Raw genomic sequence first — 10,808 nt, forward strand, 5'->3', positions numbered from 1 at the left:
AAAATTAGAATCACGTGAGGACATGTAAATTTTCAAATAACAAGTCGTAAAGCATGGCATTACTCTCTTTAAAAAAATAAAAAAAAAGATTGGATAACAACCAAATAAAAATATATATATATATATATTGAAAATGAAATAGTAGAAAAAATGAGGAAGGAAAAATGAGATTGAGGGGAGAGGAAAGGGAGAAAAAAGCCAAAAGGAAAGCGTGGAATTTGCTTTGCCTTTACGTTTGTCACTTTGTACGTTTGTCGCGTAATAAAAATGAATGAATGGACAAATAAATACGCTTTCAAATCACGGTGTGCCAGGGTCATAATTGTAATTTCCCTCACTGCTCTCCCACTGGTCCAGCTCAAGGGCTCAGCACCACATAAGACAACCAGACATCCCCCCAAAATTCCCCATTCTCAAGCCTCCCAATTTCAGTTCATTCCGCCACCGATGAAGCGATCGCTCCTCTCCGGCGACGTGCCGGCCGCCGACGGCAAAAGATTGAAGCTGCGAGACGAAGAGGAGGATGAAGAACGGCCGGGGGCGTCGAAGTCGCCGGATGCGGGGTCGTTTGGGAATCTGGACGAGAACATGCTGTTCGAGGTGCTGAGGCACGTGGACGCCCGGACGCTGGCCACGGCGGCGTGCGTGAGCCGGGGGTGGCGAAGGACGGCGCACGACGAGGCGCTCTGGGAGGTGATCTGCACACGCCGATGGGCCAACATCGGGTGCGGGAGCCAGCGGCTGCGGAGGGTGGTGCTCGCGCTGGGAGGCTTCCGGCGGCTTCACGCGCTCTGCGTGTGGCCTCTCCTGAAATCGCCCGCACCGTCGTCAGCCCGGCCTTCTCCCTCCCCGCCGCCGTTGATTTCGCCGAGGAAGACGCCGACGCATTGGGGGAAAGACGAGGTTCATCTCTCGCTGTCGCTTCTCTCAATCCGATACTACGAGAAGATGAATTATAACAGCAGAAGCAGATCAAATTAACAACCTTTCATCTTAATTTTACTCTGATTCTTTAAACAGCTTTTAACTTTTAAAATCACCATCTTTCTTCCTTCAAAAATATGAATAGATCTATGAGACTGTGACCTTGATATATGAATATGATCTTGAGATAATGTGTGTTCTTGATTTTTTTTTTTTTCTTTTTTCTTTTTTTTGGTTTTTTGGGTATTGAGAGACGATGTAATTTATGCATTTTATATGAGATATTTTTCTAGTTGTACGAGAATTTTTCTTGGAATAATTGATTTTTTCTGCTAAGTTGTTGGAGAATTTCTTGTCCATGTTTTTTTTTTCCAATATGCAAACCATGAGGCAGAAGCACATTCAAATGAAGATAAATAAATAATAAAGGCTAAGCAAAAGTATAGATATTGATTTTAGTATATGTGTTACCATTTACAAAATAAAATGGTAGTTCGGTGTACAAAGCTTTCACTGCGTGGTTCAGGAAAGGAAAAAAATATGAAAATTACAGGGCGATTTAATAAAATTTGTAAGTTATTGTAACGATAAATCATTTATTTTTAAAAACATGTATTTGTATTTTTATGTTAAAGAATGATGACTATTTAAATCTCTTGCTTACCTATTTGAAATTAAAATAAAATAATGTATATAACATGGTACATAGGGGTTTGGAGATTATTTATCTTTTTTTTTCTTAACATCTTAATTACCGGGATTTTTTATTTCAAAAATTATTTTTTGTGTTCTATGCACAACTGATCACTTAATTAAGGCCACTCTAAATGACTTTTTTTTTATATTTAAATTAAACATTAAGTAGAAAGGAAATATTTTTTCACCTTTCAAACTATAACAAATATACTATTGTATTAATCCTTAAATTCCATAATTAGGGCACATGACGACAATTATTTGTTTAATTGAATAGTTTAATTTTTAACGTCACGTTTCTTTGTTTCACTTTATTTTTAATTTAAGAAAATATGAAAATAGTTTTGTGAGTCTGTGACTTAATATGATTTTGAGATAATGGATTTTTTTATTCTTTTTTGTTTTAAGGCCTTATTTGGAACTTACAAAGTGTGAAAAAAGATATGAAGGAATCCATTTTTATATTTGATTATATATATATATATATATATGATTATATATATCTATATATATATATATATATATATATATAAACAATGAATAAGACTTTGATTTAACACATCATTGGTATTAAATTTTTCTAAAAATTTAATCACATTAAATCAAATTTTAATTTTTAATAATATTTTCTATAATAAAATATATTTTTTATTTTTTCTTTAAACGAAATTATAGATCTAAACAAGGTTAAAAGATAATGTAATTTATACTATAAAATTTAATACTATGTAATGCAGTCATTGCGCAAGATTTTTCAGTCTCTTTGCAGCTTCTTGTCTACCTTGGAACACATTGTATTTTCTATATGAGGATGAAAAGTTCGGTGTCATTTTTTATTGAACATGAAATTATTAAATAATTTTTGATTGACATATAATTATATAATTATACTTAATTTTAAAATATAATTCTTTACATTTATGCATAACACACATAGCACAAATTTTTAGTAATAGTTAAGTAATTTCTTATTGAATATAAAATTGTTAAATAATATTTGATTGAACATGAAATTAAACTTTTAATCTTATTTATATTTTTATCGAAGAGAGGATGAATTATCCATAAAATGGTTTCAATACACAAATCAGGAGTCAAGAACCCTTTAAGAGGAAGTGTGTAGGAGTTAGAGACTAAGGATGAAGAAGAAGAGAAAAGTGTGATATTATGGAGAAGAGTCTAGAGAGGGAAAAGAAGATAAGGGAGAGATACTGAAAAAATGAAAAAAAAAATGTGAGAGAATAATAAAAAAAATTACTAAGATTTAAAAATATAAAAGCAAGAGTATTGATATTGCTTAATGAAATTTAATCAAAAGAAAAATATATTTAAAATTAACAAAGATAAAAAGTAAGAATAAAACATTAGAATTATATGGTTTACACTATACATTTATTGTAATTCATAAACTATCATTTTTATCTTCAATTTTTTTCACTTGATCTTGAAATGTGCAAACAAAGTGTGTTCGTATATCTTTGGATTATTAGATGATTACTATATGTTAAAATACTTCTCCTTCTTTACTGAGCTAAATCAGTCTTTCTTCAATCTCGTATCACGTTATTTTAGAATTAAAGTCTTTTTATACACAAATTTTGAATTAATAGTGCTCCACCTCCCTTCCCAAATCATCATATTTGAATTTAAAAGAAAATGAGTAGCCGTTGCATGGCCTGTGGGGAAACGGACATCCAATGCCTAACTAGGAGGATTGTTTTTTGTAACCAACCATTTTTTTCTTTTTCTTTTCTTTTTGGATTCCATGTGTGATTGGTGTAACGACCTCAAAATTCTTAACATTTATATATATATATATATATATATATATATATATATATATAAAAAAAACATTCATACTCAGTGTAAACACAAATAATAAAACCATTTATACATAAACTGTACAATACCAGAATCCAGAATATACAAACCATACAAAAATGTCCCTCCAATGTCATCTATCCAAAAACATACACCACTCTGATAAAAACTCACCCTATAACCAGGGTGATCTGAGCTACACTCTATTCGCGAGCCTGATCTACTCGCCTCACTGGATCACCTGAAAAATGTTAGAGTAATGGGGTGAGTCGATGCTCAAGAAGTGGAAAAATGCTATCACTAGTGTGTGGCAATTAAGTTAATGATATTTTTAAAAATAATAACTGAACTGCAATGTAATAAATCATCTGTAAAACATATCTTCCTTTCACAATTTAAAACATATTGTATCGTCTGTTTTTCTACTTTTCATACTTGTAATATCATACTATACTCATCATATACTGTAAAACTGTAAATATATATATATATATATATATATATATGTGTGTGTGTGTGTGTGTGTGTGTGTGTGTGTGTGTGTGTGTGTGCGCGCTTTTATTCTTGGGACTCTGTACGTCATGATTTGACCCCTCATGACAGGGTTGTGCGGCCCGTAAGCGGGATTCTCTCTAGTCGGCCCTCCAAATAAGTCATCGTACTCTACACTACCTCAGTTCGGCCAAACTGCATCCTCTCCTAAACTCGGGACTGGCTACTACCTCATCAAACCGGCCCCCTCAACCCAGTGTACTAGGGAGCTGCATACTCTCCGAGCGTGGCTAACGATACCCACATACTATCTGAGATATGTGGTTGCACTCTATCTGTATCTAGCAATAGTACCGTACTCTGTAATCTGTATCTGTCTGTGTATTTTTCCTCAGGGATCTGATACTATATACATATATACATATATACTCTTTTACTGTTTTCATCATGTTTCCAAAATTACCGTAACGCTATCTTTATGTACTATATATATATATACTGTAAAACTGTATACTGCATCTGTAGCATCTTGATGCTACCTTTGTATCTCTGTTTGTATATTACGGTAATAGGAAACATGGCATACTAAATTCTGTATAAAGTTGTGGTATAAATACCGATCTGAATAATACTGTATACATGTATATGTATATATATATGTATATATATATATATATATATATATATATATATATATCTGTGTGTGTGTGTGTGTGTGTGTGTGTGTGTGTATCTCTGTTTCAAGAAACTATTCTTATAAAACTGTAAATGCATGTACATTCTCTATATAATCTCTGTGAATATATATATATATATATATATATATATATATATATCTAAATATTTTGTATAATTTCGTATATTGAGAAAAACCATATAAACTGTACGTACTGTCTACTTCCATGCATTCCATATAGTATGATATATATATTATTAAAGTTATATAAATTGCTTCATCTCATGAAAATCACTTAGGCCACACAATCATTTAAATTCATATTCTAAAACAAATACTGTTTCAAATTCATATTCTGAGAATTCTGTATGGTAAAATGGTGGAGTTATGCATCTATAAAATCTCTAATATCATTACAAAAACTCCTTGCATAGCATATTTCCCTTACCTCAATTTTGAAAAGCCCCTATAAAAATCTGGCTCTATATCCGCAGGATTCCTAACTCAACATCCTGAAAACACAATGTCTCAGAACAAAATATCAGTATTTCTTAGTCTACATCATTTCCTATAACTTCCAGAAAGTCAAAAACTCAATAAAAGACCTTACCCTGAATTTGTGATGAAATCCAACTTCGTTTTCTCGACAATCCGTTCTAGCAAACTTGTAGAGAATTCCACCAAGAGCGTCGTGGTAGCTTCAGATCGTCGATCCAACGACTAGTGGGGCCGAAAACGAAGAGAGAAGGGAGAGGGAGACGTAGAGAGGGAGAGAGAGCTTGGTGAAAAATGATAAAAATCCCGGATTTCCACTATTTATAGGGCCAGGTTCATCGGTGAGACACGTCACCTCGTCGACGAGCCCTTCACAAAATTCTTCGACAAGACCCTGTGTTCGTCGACGAAATTCAAAGCGGCCCGAACTGTATCTTGGTATTTTCTCGTCGACGAAGCCTTGTGTTCGTCAATGAAATTCTGAAGACCTTCGTCGACGAGACCCTGTGTTCGTCGACAAAGTTTGGCAATTTTATGAAATTATGATTATTCAATATTATCCCCAAAATGTAACGTCGTCGACGAAATCTACGACCTCCTTCTGTTTCTGTATCTATTTTCTCTCCCTCTTATTATTAAAATATTATTATTCTTTGAGTCACTACAATTGGTCACCGAGTTAACCCCCAATTAACTTTAATGAAGTAAACGTATGTTAACTATATGTTAGGACCTTGATCTCCATATTTAGAGTTAGGGTTTGAGATGACTCTGATTATCTGGCCTACAGAGCAAGTACTAACAATCCATCATACATGTTCCATAAGAACTACCAATTAATCATGAATTATCATGAACTTGAGTAAAGTTTGTGATTTTTTATTTTTTTTGGTGTTATTCAAATTACTTCCTCTTATTTAAGTATTAGATACCATACAACTCCCTTAGCCTCCAAATTAAGTACAAAGAATATTTCTCATCTTATAAACACCCACTAGCGCACTATCACTCTACTTTTTAATTCCATCCTTGAATTTATTTTGAAGAAAGCATGAAATTAAAAATGCGGATGGTAGTTGAAGAACTAAAAATTGAATTTCATGTCCTATTATATTTCATAACATATTTAATTATTCTTGTTTTGTGTACTATTTTTTAAGTCCATCATGGTACACCATGGAGATCCTTTGAAATAGTGCATAGCTTTGTAAGCATGAATAAACTAAAATATATGTGATGAAATCAATCCATCAAGAGATCTTGGCAACAATGTTTGTGCATGTTCTTATGATTGTTGAGGTCAGGATAATCGTTATTTATATAGGTTTAGCCTTGGTGGTTACATGAGTTTAATTGTTATATTTTGATGAAAATAACCCATTAGTGGTTCTAGGTAAGCTTATCTTTGCATGTTAAATTAAAGCAATAATAAATACAAATGTAAAGATTAAGTAGATTCTTAATAGGTTAGACATCATCAAAAAGGGAGATAAAGTTAGCCTTGGTGGTTACATTATCATGATTTATATGTTTTGATGATATTAACCTATATGTCGCTCCTAGTGTTCTTCCATCTTTGCAGATTATGTTAATACAAGTACACATACATGAAGTACTCGATCAAAGGCAAAGATCGGATCAAATTGACATTCGAATAGGAAGATCAAATGGACACTTACTCAGAAAGGACTCAAGCACAACCAAAGGAAGCCTTTTGTTTAATTATATGTAATGGGTGTGTGTTTGAGGTAGTGTATTTTGTAACTCTTGCAGTTTTGATTATTGCATGATTTCTGAGAAAGATTTGAGCAAACTTGCATATGCATATTAAGATACTTGAGTTTATAGGTTTTCACTTAAGTTACAAAATCACATTTATAGTTTTCAAATATAAAACAAAGAGTTTGTCAAACGAATCCTAAACTTAATCATGTTTTCATAAGAGACAAGTTTTCATCATCTTGGTTTTATAAACTTCTTCATACTATCCCGATTTTAATAAAACGAGTTTTATGTCCAAGAGTTTCAAGAAAGTCAAAGCATATTTTCATAAAGGACATGGAAGTATATAAGATATCCAAATAAGTTTTCAAATATATTTTCTTAATCAAGATATCTTATATTCAAATGGAAATTCACTTGGATAAGTTTTAATCTTCACTAGACTTATTGATATTTCATATACTTTAATCCAAGTATATTTCATATACTTTTGTTCAATAATGTTTTAAGTCTTTAAAAGGCTTTCTAACAAGGAAAAATAGAGCAATCGTCGTCTAACATAGTGCGCCTCGAGTCCTAAATACCTTTTGGTATTTGGAGCATAACTTTTGTTAGAAAAGTCCAAAAAAAACGATCTTGGTGTCTATGGAAAGTTAAGAAAAAATTCCACAACTTTTATTTTGATGACTTTTTCTTATTCAAGGGTCTAATCGACCAGAGCAGGGGACTAGTCGATAAGTGATAGCTAGTAGCTAAAACATATCTTTCAGCTAGTGACTAGTTGACTAGTGCAGAGGACTTGTAACGACCCCAAAAATTATATGCATGGAATTTTAAAAAATTATTATTAATTAATTAATTAACTAATTAGATTATTGATTAAATGAGATAATAAAATAAATAGTATAACATATATAAACAGATTAGGTGATAGGATACACACACACACACAAATATATATATATATATATATATATATATATGTAACAAAATACAACTCTATATATATATATATATATATATATATATATATATTATACTAATATAATAATATAAATATATACAAGTCTCCTAAAGCTCAAGCCTCAGGAGAATCAAATTTGTTGGCATTACAAGACTTAAAATCTTATTTTAATGATAAAAAATCAGAGGAACTTAACATATTTGGTTAAGTGATGATATTTCAAGACTCAAGTATGTGAATACAAGCTCAAGTGCTCACAAAGATCATTGAAAGCTTATACTCCAAAGAAAGATGATCAAATGAAGCTTAAAGAATATTAAGGCATGAATTCAAAGAAATCCAAAGATAGCTCAAGCAACATCAACATGAGTAAAGTATGTAGAAATCTAAAGCTGACTCAAGCTCAAGTCAAAAGAGGACACAAAACAATATACCATGGAAGACTTCAAGCTTAGAGTTTTAGGCTTTAAGACTATGTTGTAAGTACTTCATGTTTAAATATCTCATAAAATATTTTAAAGATCCATAGGGGTAATTATGGACTTAGAGACCTTATTTCAAACCCCAGAAAATGTTTTATAAGCAATCAAAGTAAGAGAGCAAAAAGAACTTTTGAAAAAAAAACTGAAAAACTAGAATATGGTTAGCCCAAACGATTGAGGTGTACGTCTAGAAGACTAAAGAGTTGCCTCAGAAGACTGAAGTTTAACTTCCGTCTATTGAAGAATTTCTTCAGAAGACTGAAGAATATGTTCAGTTTACTGAAAATTTTCTTGTTGAAATACAAAAGAGGCAGTTTACCCTTAGAAGACTGAACCCTTCAGTTCAGTCGTCTGACCCTATATCCACTTCAATTTTTTAGTGTTTAAAGTACTTCTGAAGAATGAACCCGACACTTCCGTCTACTGAACACTGTTAACAGCTAATTTTTTAAAATATTTTAAAATCCAAATTAACGTTTCGTGTGCCCCAAATTTTATAAAAAACTTGGTAAGTACTCTAGGTAATCTTGAGCAACACAAAAATACTTTTAAGAGCCTATAAATACATGCTTTTAGCAAATCAAACTTACCAAGAAATTGAAAATTATGTTCATAAGCCAAAAGCCATCTTGGTCTCTAAAAGTTCTCTCTTGCTCTCACTCTTGCAAAACTAAATTGTTGAGAATTCTGAAGTGCTGATCTTCTCTGAATCCTAAACTGCTGAGTTCTATTGTTGATTCTCATCTAGAGAAGAAAATTGGCGAATTCATTCTTGAGCTTCAATCCATTTCAATTTGATATTTAATATTGAAGTATATAGTGCTTGAAATTGTACTAATATGCTCTTGTGAGATTGTTATTGTACACAAGGATTGTTTCTTGTTTCCTTGTAGTGATTTGACGGTCCAGGTTGTTGGATAGTTGTACCGAGCGTGGGGTATCGCTTGGAGAGGTGTTGCTCTAACCTATTGAAGGAATAACCGAGCGTGGGGTATCGCTTGGAGAGGCGTTGCTCTAGCCTATTGAAGGAGTGACTAAGCGTGGGGTATCGCTTGTAAAGGTTTGCTCCACCCAGAAAGGAGTGTTCTAATTGAATCCTTAGGTGGTATTGGCCTAAGGCGAGGATGTAGGCTGAGGATAAGTCGAACCTCATAAAAATCTTGGTGTCATTCTTTACCCATTCTCTTTATTTTCAGCATCTATATACATTGTGTTGTGTGTATACAAAGTGCAGGTAGCTGAAATCAAAAACTGAGATTAAAAGAAGACTCTTAATATAAGAAAAGACGTTTTGATTAAACTTTTGCAGAAACCCACAAGGGAGTACATTGTTTAATCGTTTGCGAAAATCTTATTTAAGAGAGTGCAAACAAATTTCATTCACTACAGGGCTTACATATATTCACAGGGCTACATACAACTAAATATCTTGAGTTCTTGCAAAAAACTGAGAATTGCCATAGGGCTTAATATTACATTTTGATTAGGTGGTTGATTACTTTAGTTGCTTAACTTTCAAATTGTATCAGAGCGAGATTATAACAAATCTTAGCAAGTAGTTGTATAAAGATTTATATGGCACACCTAGGAGTAACTCCCTTTGGAGAGGGTTAATCTTTAACTAGGTCTCCCATTTTTTGTGGTACAAACTATATTTTTTGGAAACAAAGAATGAAGATATATATTCAAACCATGGATTGGAAAGCATGGAAGGTTGTCACACATGGTGACTACATTCCTACTAAAACCGTAGATGGCAAAGAAGTTCCTAAAGAAGAAAAAAACTTGACCGACATTGATTTCAAAATGATGCAAGTAAACTCTAGTGTCATGAATGCACTATATTGTGCCTTAGATGTTAATGAGTTTAATAGGGTCATGGCATGTAAATCAACCAAAGAAATTTGGGACAAGGTAGAAGTAACCTATGAAGGAACTATAAATGTTAGAGATAGTAGAATCGACATGCTCACAAGCAAGTATGAGGCTTTCAAGATGAACGCAGATGAAACCATCACTAATATATATGCTAGGTTTACACATATCATAAAATCCTTAAATGCTTTAGGAAAAACATACTCCACTTATGAGATGATTTGTAAAATCCTTAGAGGTCTTCCACCCGTTTGGGAACCAAAAGCCACAACTATAACGGAAGGAAGAAATCTTAAAAACACCTCACTAGATGAACTCATAGGATCCCTTCTCACGTATGAGATGACTATGAATGAAAGAAGTTAAAAATCTAAAGCCCAAGAATCCATGGCTTTTAAAGCATCAAACAGAAACTCCAGTGATAGAGATGAAGAAGAGATGGATAAAAATGAAATAGCCTTCATATCCAAGAAACTTGCAAAAATTCTTAGAAGGAAGAATAAACTTACAAGAAAAATTCAGAACTCAAAATCAGATGAAGAAGAAGAAAAGGAAATCAGTAAAAAGAAAACAAAGGTTGAACCTCCAACATGCTATAATTGTAAGAAAGTTGCACATATAAAATCTGATTGTCCACAACTTAAGAAAGATTCCAAAAAGA

The 10,808-nt window shown here is 32.6% G+C and overlaps 1 protein-coding gene across 1 annotated transcript; it reads left to right on the top strand.

Moving 5' to 3' along the window:
• The first annotated feature begins 356 nt into the window (after window positions 1–356).
• Window positions 357–1,223, top strand: LOC131166982 (F-box protein GID2-like). The gene has a single exon (XM_058125692.1). It carries the CDS (start codon window positions 448–450, stop codon window positions 979–981), a length of 534 nt encoding a protein of 177 aa, XP_057981675.1. The 5' UTR covers window positions 357–447; the 3' UTR covers window positions 982–1,223.
• Window positions 1,224–10,808: the final 9,585 nt, after the last annotated feature.

Source organism: Malania oleifera, chromosome 1 (genome assembly GCF_029873635.1).
Source record: "Malania oleifera isolate guangnan ecotype guangnan chromosome 1, ASM2987363v1, whole genome shotgun sequence".
In the NCBI taxonomy this organism is placed as follows: domain Eukaryota; kingdom Viridiplantae; phylum Streptophyta; class Magnoliopsida; order Santalales; family Ximeniaceae; genus Malania; species Malania oleifera.